This window comes from Pleurodeles waltl, chromosome 8, assembly GCF_031143425.1.
Source record: "Pleurodeles waltl isolate 20211129_DDA chromosome 8, aPleWal1.hap1.20221129, whole genome shotgun sequence".
Taxonomy (NCBI): domain Eukaryota; kingdom Metazoa; phylum Chordata; class Amphibia; order Caudata; family Salamandridae; genus Pleurodeles; species Pleurodeles waltl.
Genome location: NC_090447.1, coordinates 613,974,227 through 613,994,104, shown reverse-complemented (window position 1 = coordinate 613,994,104; position 19,878 = coordinate 613,974,227). Strand labels below are relative to the sequence as shown.

Here is a 19,878-nt window from a genome sequence, read left to right as displayed (position 1 = left end):
CAACTTGTAACACTCCGGCCCAACACCAGATGGCGAGCTATGCAAAACATGCGTATCTACATCGACAGATGCCATCGAACTATTTATTTTCTACATGTCCCACTTTCAAATATCGTGTACCTTGTGAGGTGACTTACTAATAATTAAAGGGAGACTGTTACCTGTCAAAACCTGTTATTGTAACTGCTCGTACTGTAGTAGTTAGGCTACACAGGGTAGGCCTGAAGCCAGGTTTGGTTTGCCACCATAGTGGATGCATAATAAGTGCTGCAGTCCACTAGTGACACTTCATTTCCAGGCCCTGGGTACAATTTGTACACATATACCTAGGCAAGTTTAATATATTCCCATTAAATATAGGCAGAATGAACCATGTTTAAAGGTGGGAGCTCAGACACATTACTACTGATTAGCAAGGGTGAAGTGTATAGACTTCTAAATACCAGCACAAATTTAGAGTCCAGCACAAGGGGAAAGATCGGGTTGAGTATGCAGAAATGGTGGATTTTCTACAGTCATACACATCCTCTATTACAAAGGAAGCCCAAACTACATCCACCAGCTGTATATTTTCCGTTCACTCAAATGTGCCTTTCTCCAGCAACTAGTCTATGAATATTATCTTTATTACAGGCAGCACATCTAGGAGCACTGTATGCAAACAATCAGCAAATCATACTTTTTATGAGAAATGAAAGCAACCACACATACTGGAGACAAATCATACCTCTTACCATATTTTTAATTAGGTATTTCTCTTTTTTCTTAAATGCAGGAGGTCTGAGTCAGGTGTTGGAACAGGGCTTAAACTAGAAATGTTTGTACCCACAGACTGGTCACAAAAATGCAGTATACGATTCTCGGACATGTGGGAACATTTACAGTTTAACCTGTGCACACAACCACAGACTAAATGAATAACATACTTAATCAACTTCAGACTGCAAGGAAACGGTCACGTGTTCAATTCCCACTTGTTGAATAGTGTAAAGAAATGGCTCCCTGTTGCAGTTATCCCCCACTTTTTGCCTGATACTGACTTGACTGAGAAGTGTGCTGGGACCCTGCTAACCAGGCCCCAGCACCTGTGTTCTTTCACCTAAAATGTACTTTTGATTCCACAATTGGCACACCCTGGCATCCAGGTAAGTCCCTTGTAACTGGTACCCCTGGTACCAAGGGCCCTGATGCCAGGGAAGGTCTCTAAGGGCTGCAGCATATCTTATGCCACCCTGGGGACCCCTCACTCAGCACAGACACACTGCTTGCCAGCTTGTGTGTGCTGATGAGAACAAAACGAGTAAGTCGACATGGCACTTCCCTCAGGGTGCCGTGCCAACCTCACACTGCCTATGCAGTATAGATAAGTCACCCCTCTAGTAGGCCTTACAGCCCTAAGGCAGGGTGCACTATACCATAGGTGAGGGCACCAGTGCATGAGCACTATGCCCCTACAGTGTCTAAGCAAAACCTTAGACATTGTAAGTGCAGGGTAGCCATAAGAGTATATGGTCTGGGAGTCTGTCAAAAACGAACTCCACAGCTCCATAATGGTTACACTGAAAACTGGGAAGTTTGGTATCAAACTTCTCAGAATAATAAACCCACACTGATGCCAGTGTTGGATTTATAAAAAAATGCACACAGAGGGCATCTTAGAGATGCCCCCTGTATTTTACCCAATTGTTCAGTGTAGGCTGACTGGTTCCAGCAGCCTGCCACACTAGAGACATGTTGCTGGCCCCATGGGGAGAGTGCCTTTGTCACTCTGAGGCCAGTAACAAAGCCTGCACTGGGTGGAGATGCTAACACCTCCCCCAGGCAGGAGCTGTCACACCTGGCGGTGAGCCTCAAAGGCTCACCCCTTTGTGCCAGCACCGCAGGACACTCCAGCTAGTGGAGTTGCCCGCCCCCTCCGGCCCCGGCCCCCACTTTTGGCGGCAAGGCCGGAGAAAATAATGAGAAAAACAAGGAGGAGTCACTGGCCAGTCAGGACAGCCCCTAAGGTGTCCTGAGCTGAAGTGACTCCAACTTTTAGAAATCCTCCATCTTGCAGATGGAAGATTCCCCCAATAGGATTAGGGATGTGACCCCCTCCCCTTGGGAGGAGGCACAAAGAGGGTGTACTCACCCTCAGGGCTAGTAGCCATTGGCTACTAACCCCCCAGACCTAAACACGCCCTTAAATTTAGTATTTAAGGGCTCCCCTGAACCTAAGAATTTAGATTCCTGAAACTACAAGAAGACGACTGCCGAGCTGAAAAACCCCTGCAGAGGAAGAACAGAAGACACCAACTGCTTTGGCCCCAGTCCTACCGGCCTGTCTCCTGCCTTCCAAAGAAACCTGCTCCAGCGACGCTTTCCAAGGGACCAGCGACCTCTGAATCCTCTGAGGACTGCCCTGCTTCAAGAAAGACAAGAAACTCCCGAGGACAGCGGCACTGCTCCAAAAGAACTGCAACTTTGTTTCAAGGAGCAGACTTAAAGACCCCTGCAACTCCCCGCAAGAAGCATGAGACTTGCAACACTGCACCCGGCGACCCCGACTCGACTGGTGGAGAACCAACACCTCAGGGAGGACCCTCCGGCGACTCCGAGTCCGTGAGTAACCAAAGTTGTCCCACCTGAGCCCCCACAGCGACGCCTGCAGAGGGAATCCCGAGGCTCCCCCTGACCGCAACTGCCTGGACTCCATTTCCCGACGGCTGGAAAAGACCCTGCACCCGCAGCCCCCAGCACCTAAAGGAACGGAACTCCTGTGCAGGAGTGACCCCCAGGAAGCCCTCTCCCTTGCCCAGGTGGTGGCTACCCCGAGGAGCCCCCCCCTTGCCTGCCTGCAACGCTAAAGAGATCCCTTGATCTCTCATTGATTTCCATTGGAAACCCAACACTTGTTTCTACACTGCAGCCGGCCGCCCCAGTGCCTCTGAGGGTGTACTTTTTGTGTGGACTTGTGTCCCCCCCGGTGCCCTACAAAACCCCCCTGGTCTGCCCTCCGAAGACGCGGGTACTTACCTGCTGGCAGACCGGAACCGGGGCACCCCCTTCTCTCCATTGAAGCCTATGCGTTTTGGGCACCTCTTTGACCTCTGCACCTGACCGGCCCTGAGCTGCTGGTGTGGTAACTTTGGGGTTGCTCTGAACCCCCAACGGTGGGGGCTACCTTGGACCCAAACCTAAGACTTGTAAGTGATTTACTTACCTGACAAAACTAACAAAAACTTACCTCCCCCAGGAACTGTGAAAATTGCACTGTGTCCACTTTTAAAACAGCTTATTGTGTTTTATGTGAAAAGTATACATGCTAATGTAATGATTCAAAGTTCCTAAAGTACTTACCTGCAATACCTTTCAAATGAGATATTACATGTAGAATTTGAACCTTTGGTTCTTAGAATAAACTTAGAAAATATATTTTTCTATAACAAAACCTATTGGCTGGATTTGTCTCGGAGTGTGTGTTCCTCATTTATTGCCTGTGTGTATGTACAACAAATGCTTAACACTACTCCTTGGATAAGCCTACTGCTCGACCACACTACCACAAAATAGAGCATTAGTATTATCTTTTTGCCACTATCTTACCTCTAAGGGGAACCCTTGGACTCTGTGCATACTATTCCTTACTTTGAAATAGTGCATACAGAGCCAACTTCCTACATTGGTGGATCAGCGGTGGGGTACAAGACTTTGCATTTGCTGGACTACTCAGCCAATACCTGATCACACGACAAATTCCAAAAATTGTCATTAGAAATTGTTTTTGCAATTTGAAATTGTTCTAAATTCTTAAAAGTCCTGCTAGGGCCTTGTGTTAGTCCCTGTTTAGCATTTCTTTTAGTGTTTAAAAGTTTGAATTAGATTCTAGAACTAGTTTTTAGTTTCTTAAAAAGTATTCCAACTTTTAGAAGCATAATGTCTAATACAGATGTGAATGTGGTGGAACTCGACACCACACCTTACCTCCATCTACAGATGAGAGAGCTAAGGTCACTCTGTAAACTAAAGAAAATAGCAATGGGCTCCAGACCTTCCAAACTACAGCTCCAGGAGCTGTTGGCAGAGTTTGAAAGAGCCAACCCCTCTGAGGATGGCAACTCAGAGGATGAGTATAGTGACTTGGAGGGTGATTCCCCCCTTCCAGTCCTATCTAGGGAGGACAGGGCCTCTCAAGCCCTGACTCCAAAAATAATAGTCAGAGATGCTGGTTCCCTCACAGGAGGGACCAACACCTCTGAAATCACTGAGGATAACTCCAGTGAAGAGGACATCCAGTTAGCCAGGATGGCCAAAAGATTGGCTTTGGAAAAACAGATCCTAGCCATAGAAAGGGAAAGACAAGAGATGGGCCTAGGACCCATCAATGGTGGCAGCAACATAAATAGGGTCAGAGATTCTCCTGACATGTTGAAAATCCCTAAAGGGATTGTAACAAAATATGAAGATGGTGATGACATCACCAAATGGTTCACAGCTTTTGAGAGGGCTTGTGTAACCAGAAAAGTAAACAGATCTCACTGGGGTGCTCTCCTTTGGGAAATGTTCACTGGAAAGTGTAGGGATAGACTCCTCACACTCTCTGGAAAAGATGCAGAATCCTATGACCTCATGAAGGGTACCCTGATTGAGGGCTTTGGATTCTCCACTGAGGAGTATAGAATTAGGTTCAGGGGGGGCTCAAAAATCCTCGAGCCAGACCTGGGTTGATTTTGTTGACTACTCAGTAAAAACACTGGATGGTTGGGTAACTGGAAATGAAGTGCATGACTATGTTGGGCTTTATAATTTGTTTATGAAAGAACACATTTTAAGTAACTGCTTCAATGAAAAGTTGCATCAGTATCTGGTAGACCTAGGTCCAATTTCTCCCCAAGAATTGGGAAAGAAGGCAGACCACTGGGTCAAGACTAGGGTAACCAAAACTTCCACTGGGGGTGACCAAAAGAAAGGGGTTACAAAGCCTCCCCAGGAGAAAGTGGGTGACACTAGAAACAAAGAAAAAGAGTCCTCTGTAGGCCCCCAAAAACCAGACCAGGTGGGTGGGCCCCGGGACACAACCCAAAACAAAGGTGGGTACCAGGGTAAGAACTGGGATGCCACTAAGGCATGGTGCCATAACTGTAAACAGACAGGGCACCACACCAAGGACACTTCTTGTCCCAAAAACAAACCCCCTAGCAAAATCCCAGGGGTAACCAGTGTAGCCAATGGGGAGGACTCCTCAGATGAGGAGGTTTTCCTAGCCTTCAACTGGAAAAAGGGCCCAACAGGTGAGTTGGAGATTCCAGAGGGAAGTAGACACTTCCACCACCTACTGGTGAATGAAATCCCAGCCACTGCCCTGAGAGACACTTGTGCCAGTCACACTATTGTGCATGACAGGCTGGTGTTCTCAAACCAGTACATCCCAGGTGAGACTGCCAGAGTAAGAGTTAGCCCAGACAGGGTCACTGATAGGCCTGTGGCTTTGTGCCCATAGAAGTGGGTGGGACCTTTAGCTGGAGAAGGGTGGTAGTCAGTACAGACCTCCCCCTTGATTGTCTCCTTGGAAATGACTACCCAGAGGTTAGTCAGAGCACAAGAGAGGAACTGGTCCAGTGCCAGTCCTCTCCCAAGGATTCTGGAGTTCCTGCCTCTGCAGTAAATGCAAGTAGGCCCCAGAAGAAAAAGAAAAGGAAACAGAGTAGGAAAGGTGGACAACCTGTAGCCAAGGTTCCAGCAAGCCAAGGAGATTCTGCTCCAGTAGGGGAGAACTCCAAAAGTGGCTCTGATAAAGTCCAACCTGACCCACAAGAAGTCCTGGCTAGTCAGGCAACTGTTAAGTCTGAGTGGGTGGCTCCTCAGCTAACAGAAGAAAGAGTGGAAGAAGGGTGTTCACTACAAGATGTGGTAACCCCCCACTCTAATACAGCAGACAGGCACCCTGAACCCAAAGAAGCCTGTAACTTAGCCCCTTCCCTTGTAGGTGAAGAGCTAAAGGTGTGGTTCTGGGCACTGACAGCTGTCAGTGGCCTCTGCTGGGTGTTAGCCTTTATGGCTGCCCTATCCTTGGCATGGTGGTCAGACCCCATGCCAAATAGCAAGTTAGGCCCCCTGACCCTGTTGGTCATGGTGGGGTTACTCCAGCTCTGGGTAACCTCTTTGGGTAAGCTAGGGGTGACCCTGGCTAAGATAAGATTAGCAGAGGTGGATACCTCTAATCCCAAACTAGAGAGAATGGGTGAAGACATTAAAAGCACAGACAAGAGGCAGTTCAGATTAGGTCCTATCACTGTGGAAGTGGGTCAGTTCCCCAGAGGGAATGACCTGGACAGAAGGATGTAAGGCAGATTAGGCCCTGCAACAAACCAGCCTACTTCCTCTACTCTTCTTAGCCTGACAGACTAGGAAGACTCTCCCAGCTTTGGCTGAGTCTCCTGGCCTGTGGGCTGGGGGGGGGGGGGGGGGGCTTGTGTAAAGAAATGGCTCCCTGTTGCAGTTACCCCCCACTTTTTGCCCGATACTGATGCTGACTTGACTGAGAAGTGTGCTGGGACCCTGCTAACCAGGCCCCAGCACCTGTGTTCTTTCACCTAAAATGTACTTTTGATTCCACAATTGGCACACCCTGGCATCCAGGTAAGTCCCTTGTAACTGGTACCCCTGGTACCAAGGGCCCTGATGCCAGGGAAGGTCTCTAAGGGCTGCAGCATATCTTATGCCACCCTGGGGACCCCTCACTCAGCACACACTGCTTGCCAGCTTGTGTGTGCTGATGAGAACAAAACGAGTAAGTCGACATGGCACTCCCCTCAGGGTGCCGTGCCAACCTCACACTGCCTATGCAGTATAGATAAGTCACCCCTCTAGTAGGCCTTACAGCCCTAAGGCAGGGTGCACTATACCATAGGTGAGGGCACCAGTGCATGAGCACTATGCCCCTACAGTGTCTAAGCAAAACCTTAGACATTGTAAGTGCAGGGTAGCCATAAGAGTATATGGTCTGGGAGTCTGTCAAAAACGAACTCCACAGCTCCATAATGGTTACACTGAAAACTGGGAAGTTTGGTATCAAACTTCTCAGAATAATAAACCCACACTGATGCCAGTGTTGGATTTATTAAAAAATGCACACAGAGGGCATCTTAGAGATGCCCCCTGTATTTTACCCAATTGTTCAGTGTAGGCTGACTGGTTCCAGCAGCCTGCCACACTAGAGACATGTTGCTGGCCCCATGAGGAGAGTGCCTTTGTCACTCTGAGGCCAGTAACAAAGCCTGCACTGGGTGGAGATGCTAACACCTCCCCCAGGCAGGAGCTGTCACACCTGGCGGTGAGCCTCAAAGGCTCACCCCTTTGTGCCAGCACCGCAGGACACTCCAGCTAGTGGAGTTGCCCGCCCCCTCCGGCCCCGGCCCCCACTTTTGGCGGCAAGGCCGGAGAAAATAATGAGAAAAACAAGGAGGAGTGACTGGCCAGTCAGGACAGCCCCTAAGGTGTCCTGAGCTGAAGTGACTCCAACTTTTAGAAATCCTCCATCTTGCAGATGGAAGATTCCCCCAATAGGATTAGGGATGTGACCCCCTCCCCTTGGGAGGAGGCACAAAGAGGGTGTACTCACCCTCAGGGCTAGTAGCCATTGGCTACTAACCCCCCAGACCTAAACACGCCCTTAAATTTAGTATTTAAGGGCTCCCCTGAACCTAAGAATTTAGATTCCTGCAACTTACCGAAGAAGAAGACTGCTGAGCTGAAAACCCCTGCAGAAGAAGAAAGAAGACACCAACTGCTTTGCCCCAGTCCTACCGGCCTGTCTCCTGCCTTCTAAAGAACCCTGCTCCAGCGACGCTTTCTCCAGGACCAGCGACCTCTGAATCCTCTGAGGACTGCCCTGCTTCCAAGAGACCAAGAAACTCCCGAGGACAGCGGCACTGCTCCAAAAGAACTGCGACTTTATTTCAAGGAGCAGATTTAAAGACCCCTGCAACTCCCCGCAAGAAGCGTGAGACTTGCAACACTGCACCCGGCGACCAACTCGACTGGTGGAGAACCAACACCTCAGGGAGGACCCTCCGGCGACTCCGAGTCCGTGAGTAACCAAAGTTGTCCCCCCTGAGCCCCCACAGCGACGCCTGCAGAGGGAATCCCGAGGCTCCCCCTGACCGCGACTGCCTGGACTCCATTTCCCGACGGCTGGAAAAGACCCTGCACCCGCAGCCCCCAGCACCTAAAGGAACGGAACTCCTGTGCAGGAGTGACCCCCAGGAAGCCCTCTCCCTTGCCCAGGTGGTGGCTACCCCGAGGAGCCCCCCCCCCTTGCCTGCCTGCAACGCTGAAGAGATCCCTTGAGCTCTCATTGATTTCCATTGGAAACCCGACACTTGTTTCTACACTGCAGCCGGCCGCCCCAGTGCCGCTGAGGGTGTACTTTTTGTGTGGACTTGTGTCCCCCCCGGTGCCCTACAAAACCCCCCTGGTCTGCCCTCCGAAGACACGGGTACTTACCTGCTGGCAGACCGGAACCGGGGCACCCCCTTCTCTCCATTGAAGCCTATGCGTTTTGGGCACCTCTTTGACCTCTGCACCTGACCGGCCCTGAGCTGCTGGTGTGGTAACTTTGGGGTTGCTCTGAACCCCCAACAGTGGGCTACCTTGGACCCAAACCTAAGACTTGTAAGTGATTTACTTACCTGACAAAACTAACAAAAACTTACCTCCCCCAGGAACTGTGAAAATTGCACTGTGTCCACTTTTAAAACAGCTTATTGTGTTTTATGTGAAAAGTATACATGCTAATGTAATGATTCAAAGTTCCTAAAGTACTTACCTGCAACACCTTTCAAATGAGATATTACATGTAGAATTTGAACCTGTGGTTCTTAGAATAAACTAAGAAAAGATATTTTTCTATAACAAAACCTATTGGCTGGATTTGTCTGAGTGTGTGTTCCTCATTTATTGCCTGTGTGTATGTACAACAAATGCTTAACACTACTCCTTGGATAAGCCTACTGCTCGACCACACTACCACAAAATAGAGCATTAGTATTATCTCTTTTTGCCACTATCTTACCTCTAAGGGGAACCCTTGGACTCTGTGCATACTATTCCTTACTTTGAAATAGTGCATACAGAGCCAACTTCCTACATTGGTGGCAGCAGCGTTCTAAAATAGCATAATATTGTAAAACGTTAGTCACTATAGAACAGGTATGGTGCCTTTTTGTCACGGATTACATAACTGTACAAATGCAAACAAAAAAGGGTACTGAATAATGAAATGGCCATATGATTTATCTGCTCCATCAATGTAAGGAGTCCCTGTAATGAAGAGTACAAGCAAAGATTCACAAAAACAGAGTAGTAGTCAAGGATTTAAGGGGGTGGGGCGGGATCAGCAGCTACAACAATGAGGGTAACCATTTCAATCACTGCTGCAGATTAGCTGAAGACAATGATGTACCGGTAAAAGGGAGCAGTGACACCAGCAAACTGAAGCTGCAGTATAAAGTACAGGCAGGAACCAGACTTACCTGTATCTGGGAAGCGTGAAGATCCATGGTTATAATGTGGTCAGCCCCAGCAACAGACAGCATGTTGGCAACCAGTTTAGCAGAAATTGGAGCTCGGCTCTGTTAAAAAAAAAAAAAAAAAAAAAAAAAAAAAAAAGGTGAATTGCATTCTCTTCCCCTTGCGTTCTGCCACAGAGGAAAAATAGGCAATTAAGGAAAACACAATCTAGGCAAACAAAACTTTCAGAGCTCTGGTGACATCATTGGCAACGCGCACACTTTTTTTTTTTTTTTTTTTAAACAGGATCAATTATTAGACAGGTCAATCCTGAGCAGGCACTAAACATGCAGAATTAAGTGAAGAAGGTAGTCTCCAGCAAGATAAGGTTTTACTTTCAAGCACTATGTTACTTAACAGGTACTTAAAGGATGTGTGTCTGCCACTTTTAAAGTGATGATTTCTATAAACAACAGGGATGTGGAATTCCTATCGCCCGACGCCCGAGACATCTTGTTTGGGGTCAAGGGCAACAAGTTTTTATGTTTACTTTGTCCTTGGGACAAGTGGGCCCAACCCCCTGCAGCACAAACCCTTTGGCTGCCTGTTTACAGAGAGTTGAACTCTCTGCAGTTGAGGTAATGTGTTTCCAAAGGATAATGCTGTTCGAACTTGTATTTATGGTTCATTATTTGAAAGCCTTCATTATTAGGGTGCGTGCTGTAAATAAATGTTTTAAGGTCACACTTCACTACGGACGTTGGTTCCAGTACAAAAAAAAAAAAAAAACGTGTACACACATGTTTGAAAAGTTTAGGCTAAGAGGCTAAGTATAATGCTCCCAGAATGCTCTCTGATTATATGCAAATGAAGTGTCATTTAGTAAAATGTGTTGATGCATGCTAGTATTTCCCAAAAATATTTCTAATGGAAAATCAGTGTAACCATTTTCAACACTATTATGGGAAGCATGAAAATAAACAAACACTGACAAAGCCAACTGATCTGACATATTTTTATAAGTCTTTTAGTTTCATCAATGCGTGTCTTGTTTTGACATAGCTTTTGTAACACTTTATTGTTGTGGGAGCTACCAGGCGCTCAACATTGTAACAAACATTGGCAAAACCCCCCCAAAAAGTTTTCGAACTCTTAAAGCACACGTTGCCACCAGCGGCATAACAAAGGCCCCGCAGCCGCCCTCCAGGGGGCCCCGTCAGCACAGCACCTGCCCTGAGTGAGTCTTGAGAGGGGGCTCCTCCATGTTCTTTGCAAAGGGGCACCCTCCAGTTTCGTTACGTCACTGATTGCCACTGTAGTTCCTGACACTGAACAAAACTACTTTGTGTGGCAATATGCTCCTTGTGGAAGAGCAGAATGCGATCACTCACAGTAAAGCCAGCCGAAAGAGAGAGAAATAGAAGTTTAATAAAAACAAAATGTCTTTGTTAACACCAGACCTAATTAGGGACCAAGACCCACATGTAGGTAGCTTTTTGCATGTCGCAAACCGCGACTTTCGCGGTTTGCGAGTTGCAAAAAGCACATTGCGATGCACAAACCCAGTTTTGCGATTCAGTAACCTGGTTACCGAATCACAAAACGGGTTTGCGACTCGCAATTAGTAAGGGGTGTTCCCTTCCTAATTGCAACTCGCAGTGCAATGTAGGATTGTTTTGTGACCGCGAACGCGGGCGCAAACCAATCGCAGTTTGCACCCATTTCAAATGGGTGCTAACACTTTCGCAAAAGGGAAGGGATCCCCATGGGACCCCTTTCCCATTGTGAATGTCACTGTAAACATTTTTTCAGAGCAAGCAGTGGTCCTGTGGACCACTGCCTGCTCTGAAAAAATGAAACGAAAACGTTTCATTTTTCGTTTTTGTTATGCATCTCGTTTTCCTTGAAGGAAAACGGGCTGCATTACAAAAAAAACTGCTTTATTGAAAAGCAGTCACAGACATGGTGGTCTGCTGTCTCCAGCAGGCCACCATTCGTGAGGGGGTCGCAAATTGCGACCCACCTCATGATTATTCATGATGTGGGCATTTGCGAAGCCCTTGCGAATCACAGATGGTGTCAAGGACACCATCCTACATTCGGATTTGCGACTCGCAATTTGCAGGTCACAAATCTGAACCTACCTACTTGTGGCCCCAAATTCTTAAAGAAAGTCACAAAAGTGCACCCTTGGTATATGTCGTACCCCTATAAAATATTTGTGAACTGTATTTTAGCGTGGGTAAATACGATGTGTAGATTTGCTCATGTGAAAATCTATTGAGCATTTGCAAGTTCATTTTCCCTCCAGCCACTTTCTTCCCAACCCTGGAAGAAGTTCTAATTCTGCCATTGTCGGGAGTAAATGTCCAACCTTTCTTATTATGGGAAAATATTGGAGAGAAGCTGGTAAAAATCTTTAAAACATGCAGGTTAGTAGGTTTGCAGACTCAAAGGCATTCCAGCCCTGGAACTATTGCTTACTGCTTCCTCCAGCCCCAGTATGCAGATCTGCAGAAAGGTGGCAAAATAAGGAAATTGCTACAGTAGGGATTGAAACTCCAAGTATTCAAGCCCTACTATGGTAGTAGCCCTGGCATAATCAGAGAGGCTATTAATTGCTGCCATAATTTGTCGCCACACTACATGGCACCAAAGGGACAAGTAGATCTTTTTACAGGACAAGTAGATTTGAGAAGCAACCGGTCCCCTGGACAAGTAGATATTTTAATAAATTCCACACCCCTGAAACAAGCATCACAGCATCCCCAGAACATTTATGGAACAGTATAACCTAGCAGAGCTAAGATATCTGCACTGAAACAGTTACTCTAGGGGAAGACCCAACAGGACAGGACAACACTATTGTAGATTAGTGAATGAATAACATAAAATACTAAGATCGCGAACAAAAAGGGCACAGAAAGAGGTCCTATTCTGATCCCCATGGATCAAACAAAGTATAGAAAAAAATCCCTTAACAAAATAGGAGTGTAGTGTTAGCACAAGAGTGAGAGATAAGAGCCATCAAGAGGAAACAGAGGACTTAAGTTGTAAAGTAGTTCCTCATGAAGTTTAAACTAAGTGCAGGAGGTTGGTTAAACAACAGCCTGCCAACAGTTTTAGGTGGCAGTTGAATACTCCAATAGGCTAAGTCAATACATGATTTACAAAGTCTCAAGCCTAAGGCTTAAAGAGGCTGGTCAAAGAAAGCCTATGTTTGAAAAGGGTGGACCCAAAGCCCAACCTATACTGTAAGCAACAGGACCAAAAACAAAGAACGTGTTAGAAATGCAAACTATTTGCCAGAATTATTCAAATGGCATATTACATGCAAATAAAAAAAAACAAAAAAAGCACACACACACACAAAAGCATTAACCAGCATTGTGTTCAAGTGAAACAGTTTCGGTGCTGGAAATGACTGAGCACATCATCCAATTAAGGATTTGGTGTGAGGAGGCATTCTAAATTATACAACCAAGGGGCGAGGTCATGTTGATAGAGACGCATATCGGATGTGACATCACATATTTCCTACAGTGCCGCGAGTAAACAGTATGAGTACTGTGGCATGCACTGAAGAGAGCATTTGTTCCTGCAGCAGTGTATGCTGCAAGCTACTCAATGAAGATGCAATATGAGCACATGCATTTAACAGATTTCAGCATACGAATTAGGCAGCAAGAGGAAACTAGTTCATTTATAAAAACCAACTGATTTTTAACAAAGTTAAAAGCATTTATTTCTGCCAAAACACAGCTCCAGTGGGTTCAGTCCCATTTCCATAGCAATACCATAACTTTTAGTGCTCGTGTCACAAGTCAACAGTGACAAGCTTATTTTATGAACGCAGTGTGTAAAAACTACCGTAGAAAGCTGTACTGACCTGCATTTTCAATTGCATTTATTTTTATTTCAAAGTAAAACTTAAGTGCCTTTCTAATGAAATCACATGCTAGAAATTAAAAAGTTGATGTCAAAATGAAATTTAGACTCTTAACAGCACACGTGGAAACTATTGAATTTGTTTTAAAGATTGACTTTGAAAATGAGCACACGAGGGAAGTGCAGTTGTTATGCCTAATGTAATGCAATAACAAATCCTTCTCGCTTAAAATAAAATGTTTTAGTTCTACTGCTGAAATAATGAATTCATAAGTTTGCATATTATACATGGTGCACTGAAACATTCATAAATTGCATTTTATATTTTCCTTGTGTTAACATAATTGTGACTTACACAGCTTGCAATTTGCAGTCATTTAAAAGAGTTTAATTATTTTTCATAACGTGAAGGCTTCTTTCAGATTTCATTCCCATGAGAAGCATAGTCCATTTGTAATAAGTCTATTGTTAAAGTGAGGAAGGTTGTACCCATTTGTTCCTGGAAACGTTTTAGTGCAAGAACATTGACTGAGATAGAGTACATTTGTTGCAAGCCTGTTTGGCGTCACACAGAAAGGAGATGTTCCATGTCGAACTGTTACTACGTGTAGTCTGGTGATAAATTACGATTGGATGATGCCTATTCAACGTAATATGAATAGACACCGTTGACAAGTCAGAACAATTTGTGATAATTTATGGACATTCAAACTCTAGTCAGAGTCCAATCTTGAGCAGTCTTGGTCAGTACCAGATGCTTCATTATACTTGAAGATACCTTGCTGACCAGATGCTCTGCTAATGAAGTTTCCCCGATTGTTGTATTCCTTGGAGAAGTAACTTCCTCTCTGCCATTTGCCACTCCTCTTGAAATGTCCTCTTAGGTTAGAAAGTACATTATGACGCTTCTCTTCTTTTTATTTTTAGTTAATGACCTGTAGACCAAGTTATTCTTTTTCCAATTTTTTTTTTTTCTTTTTCTATTTTGCCTGCAAGAGTTCTTCCCCACATATATATTTCCCACATTTAGTTAGCTGTAGGGTTTACCTATGTCCAGCCAAAGATTAACTGCTAAATTTGAATTTACTAAGGATTATAAATTCTGAACAAAGTGTGATATCTGTATCACAGATATTCTTATTGATTGTGTATTATTCTTCTTGAATGCTTAGTTGTGTTAATGCAAATTCGCCCGATTCTATTTCGTCTTGGGCAACCCTTGCTGATAATGTACCTTTATAAATTTGGTTTTACCCATTGTCTAGACGACACGACTAAGCTTGTGTTTGCAATAAATATTTTAAAACTTTACTCCTGACTGGAGTTTTCCTTCAGTGGTCACATTGATCATGGTGTCTAAGTTATTGGGGTGGTGCTGAAATATTGTTGATTGTTCACCACACATCTTTCTGGGTCCGAAATTCAGTCTACCTCGTTGCGTATTGGATTCCTGTGAAGGATGAAAAATGAATCACCTGAACTGGTAGCAGACTGATGATTTCATCCCTTAAGAGGGGAACCATACTTCTGTTTAGGGTTAGGGAGTTAGGATTGATCTCATGTTAATTTCCAAGTCTAAAAATTATCCACCCTGCAATCATTCCATGGTCCGCTCCAGAGACTGATGAAGTTCCAGTGTTGTGACTACAAGCGACGCAAGTATAAATAGGTTTTTGTGCTTGCAATGCTTTTGGCTTAAAGACTGCGGTGAAGTACGATGCTGTGAAGTCTTTTGTGGAGTCATATTCAAACTGATTGTGGCACTTTGTGCTAAAACAAATGTCAGGGGAGGCTGTTGACAGGTCCGTCGTGGCATAACATACTGCAATAACACACAAGTTACTTTCTGCAGTAAGGGACTTGTCATGAGAGGTCAATGGTGCCACGAGTTTTTCCTTGAGTGTGAGAGTTGTTGGTTGGAATTCAGTGAACCCCGAGTGCACATGGAAGATCTATATCAACCGGAATGAGAAATGCTGGTCAAATTTCACTTGTTGTGTAATTAGAAAAGCCACAGTCTGTAGTGTAGCCTGTACAGCTTTCGGACGCTTGAATTCTTACCCATAGTGTGCAGAGAGGTTGTTGGATGTTGCTCGCACTATTTTGCTTAGGTATGAGTGAGCAATTGTGGGAATTACAAGAGTTTGCAGCTGCTGAGAGAAGTGAATAACATTCTGTGTTGCGCTGTTATAGGTCGGTTAGTGTGAAGTCGCACTGGTACTGGTGGACAGCACAGTGTTGCTAAAGGTTGAGAACAGCTTGCAAAAGTGACTGTGGGATTGAAATTACTTCCTGATCCCACTGAAAATTATTGTGGTTAAATTAAATATGTTCAAAAAAGACATTAAGGCATTAAGTAGTGCAGGGTGTTTATTCCATTCAGAGAGGATAAAGTCCCAACAAAGGGAACCCCATCTTATGAGGTGGCCTTAATAAAAGGGGTTTGGCATTGTATGGCTTAAACAATGGTGTAAAGTAACCCAGAAAGAGGGTTCATTTGTTTTTCCATTTAATTTGAGAGTTACACAATTTGAGGAGTGTAATGTGCGACTCAAAGCCACCTCAAAAATCCATACACTTAAGTCCTTAGTATTTGGGAACTTATTGCAAGACAGGTCAATGACAAAATTTGAGAATAGAATGCAGAAAGCAATTAAGACATTAGGGGAAGCTAGATGGGATGAAGAACAAAAACTGTGGAGAGCAGAGATATTTGATAGAGTGAGAATTTTTCTAGCTATCATAGAAGGTGATGAAGTACAAAAAAGAAACAGACAGCAAAGTCAGAGCAGTCGGCAGAAGACGAGGGTAAAAAGACAGTTAATTTGAGAGTGATTTAGAAGACTAGGTCCTTAATCCTCTTCTGATGAATCATCCCCCATTGCATAATTCAGTTGAGGCAGAAATGAGTAGTGAAGCAGTACAGAATGCAATCCCAAATGTGCCAACTGCTTCATTTGCGCAGATCCCGATGCAGACAGTTCCAAGTACACCTGCAAATTCAGTGACACAAGTGCCTATGGTTTATCCACCAGTTCTGACTTAGTACAGCGCAGTCCATTTCAAGTCCAGTTGTAAATCAAGCAGTACCAAGCCCATATGTGAATCAGGTAATGTAAATTCCTAATGCTAGTCAAATGTTGCAGACACCTAATATGGCTAAGCCTGTGCAGAACTGTAATCAGAATCAGTCTTTGTATAAACCAGTGCAGACAATGTCAAATGTTACCCAGATTCAAACAGGACAGATTTTCAGTAGTGTTTGAACAAGTCAAAGTACTAGAATGACAATTCCACAGAGCCAGACAAATATGTCCAATTATTCCCTTGTATACTTCAGGTAATCTTGGAAGCATTGCCAATTCAATGAATGTTCAAACAGTTCCTGAAACGCCAGCTGCATCTGCTGGGATATCACTAATTGATATGCAGAGATCAGTTCATTCAAATAAATCAGCTTCTTTTGGTCCACCCTTGACCACTATACGAATTGCAGAACCAAACCAGATGTAAAGCACGTATTTGACACAAAAAGATACAAAGGCAACAATGGTATAGCTGTCACAGATCACCGGTCACAGCACAGTAAACAGTTGGTGCTCAGATGCCCCTATCACATCTGTTGCCACAATGTCTAGCTTTGGACCCCGGAAAAAATGATCCTAATCCAAGAACTAAATGAAATTCATAAATTGAACACTCCAAATGTAAATTCACTTCTCAAATTACATAAAGTTCCTCGCCATATCACGAGACACAGTCCATAATTTTAGAGAATCTGTAAGGTGAAAGTGTGTCTTTAGTAATCACAAAGGTCCAGTCATTGATATGGACTACTAGGTCTCTTGAAAAGGCTAGGAACTTTATGTAATCTGAAAAGTGAGTATATATTTGGAGTGCTCCATTTTGGAATTTCATGTAGATGTTAAATCAGGCAGGGCCAGTTCTTGATGTTGATTCCTCAGAGAACCCCACTTTCCTACATGCCCACACCAGATCAGATTACAAGTCTACATTGCAGTACCCTGCAAAACGCGCCCCAGAGAAATTAGTTTGCAAGGTCTTTCAGCGCAACAGTTTACAGATTGGTTAAACAGTCTGAGCCCGCATGGTGCAACGAATGGTAACATTTTAGATTAGAAAAGACACCAGAGAGAAGCAGGACAGTGAATGTGCCCAGGCTGAAATTGGAATTAAATTAATTATGGGAACACTAGATGGGGAGCAATTGGAAACGTACACAGAAGATGAATTGCAATTCACGTGTAAGGATGTTACCCAACGTACAGGATAGGCTTATGAGAAGTTAGCAGAGTTGGCCGAGAAAAATCTAAACCCCTAAAGAAGAGTTACAGATTAGAGTTCAGTTACAAATATATTCTTAATATGAGAGCACACAGAATAAGAAAGCACATTAAGGAATAGATTACATACATTCAGACATGGGGAGCATTAGAAAACTGTGAAGGCAGACGGGCAAAGGTCAGAAGACAGCAAAGCAGACTGTCTCCAGCAGGAGCAAATCAAGCTGAGGACAATGTAAATATAACACCTATGAAAGAAATACCAGGTGCAGATTATGTGCATGTACTATTTTGGTTAATTGGCAGAAGGAACATCCCTACAATAATATGAATAATTTGGTACAGGGTGCGGAGTTGCTTGCATTCAAGGTAATACATCAGGTTCAAATTCAGAAAGTTCAGAAATCCAGAATGTACAATTGTCCCCAGGACAACAGATGCAGTTACCACAAGCCCCAATGCACTTCAGCAAGTGATAGTTCCTCAGCAAAACATGAAATCAAACCCGAATCATTTGGAAATGCAAACGTGAAGAAGGTAGCATCACAGTTTCCCTCAACTGATTTGAGTGATCAGATATTTTTAGAGACATTTCAGAGTGATAGCTCCGATGATGAGGATTGCATATGTTAGCTGCATCCTTAGAGTTAAATCAACGTGGTCCCTATGTATGTGATAAAATGTCATTCTTGGTTGACACTGCAGCTACACATTCCACTGTCAGAACAGCAGATGTGCAAGACTTGCCCCTATCAAGAATGAGAATTCAGGTTGTAGGAGTAGGAGTAGGAAATAAGCAGTTGACAAATCCTGTTACAGAACATGTCCCAGGACAAACATGTTTATTGGAAGCTTAGCACCAATTTGTGGTTTGCGATTGAAGTCCAACAAATCTGTTAGGACGTGACCTTTTCTGTAAGCTAAACTGTTCCATTAGCTGCACATCCAAAGTAACAGAAATACAAACAAATGAGAGATGTTCCTTGTAAAATTGCAGAATACCCACTTATCTCCCTGTATCCAGTGATGACATGTAATGATTAGCCAGAAGAATTGCAAGAGACTTATTCCTGAGGCTTGAGTTTTTTCAGGAAAGGATATAGGTCTGATAAAAAGGAGTTGATCCATTCAAAACAGTGAAGGCAAATGCAGTGCAGAGGATACACTCGTACATGACACCCGTGATAGTTGCAGGAATAACACCCTCGATTGAGCAAGGTATTCTGAAGGAAATTTTGGGAGGCTCTTGTAATTCCCCTATTTCAGGATTGTGGAAGCCTAATGGAAAATACCGCTTAGTTCAGGATTTGAGAAAAGTGAACAAAATTGTTTTTCATGTTGTCCAGTGGTACTAAATCCAGCAGAGATTATATTTCAGATCCTGTGCGAAGCAGAGTGGTTTACAGTCACTAATTTGTGCCAAGCATTCTTCTACATTCCTTTGCACGAGGAAAGCCAATTCCTCTTTGCTTTTAAATCTACCAGTCATTTTTAATATGGTGTAGCACTCCACAAGAGTATACGGAATCGCCATCAATCTTTAATCAGATTTTAAAGAAGAATTTGGAGCCCCATAAAATGCTTGATCATTCAGTCTTAGTGCAGTATATTGACGACCTTATAATTGTGTCAAATACCCAAGAAGCTTGCAGAAGAAATAACAGTGCTGATAAATCATGTAGGAGAAAACTGGTTTCCCCAGCAAAATTGCAGTACTGGATAAATGAAGTACGATACTTAAGTCACCACATAGAAAAAGGTGCAAGAAAGTTGTCCCAAGAGAATTTCAACAGTCATGCAGATGAATCCCCAGTTCCTCAGAAAAAAGTCAGAATGTTCCTGGGAATGATTAGCTACTGTCACCATTGGAATCCAAATGTTTCCCTTTTCTCCAAGCCCTTACAGTGGTTGACATACAAGCATGTGTCTGATCCGCTACCATTTGATGAGGAATGCATGAATGCCTTCGCTGAGATAAGAGGAAAACCTGTGCTGAGCCCTAGATCTGGGAATGTCTAATTACAAAAAAATGCTTCTTTGTTTTGCTGTGAGAGGGATGGATGTGCTGTGTTTTGACAGTTGCACTGAAATGAAAAGAAGCATGTGGCATATTTTTTAGCCACACTTGATCCTGTAGCTGAAGCGTTGCCAGTCTAAGAGCTGTGGCCGCATTAAGCGTCAGCATAGAACAGTGCAA

At 44.2% G+C, this 19,878-nt stretch overlaps 1 protein-coding gene across 1 annotated transcript in view; it reads right to left on the bottom strand.

Moving 5' to 3' along the window:
• PRPS2 (phosphoribosyl pyrophosphate synthetase 2) overlaps window positions 1-19,878 on the bottom strand; it is a 181,373-nt gene that overhangs the window by 110,596 nt on the left and 50,899 nt on the right. Inside the window, exon 3 of the mRNA XM_069204704.1 lies at window positions 9,513-9,611. Within this exon, the coding sequence (XP_069060805.1) occupies window positions 9,513-9,611 (99 nt within the window). The remainder of the gene's footprint in view (window positions 1-9,512; window positions 9,612-19,878) is intronic.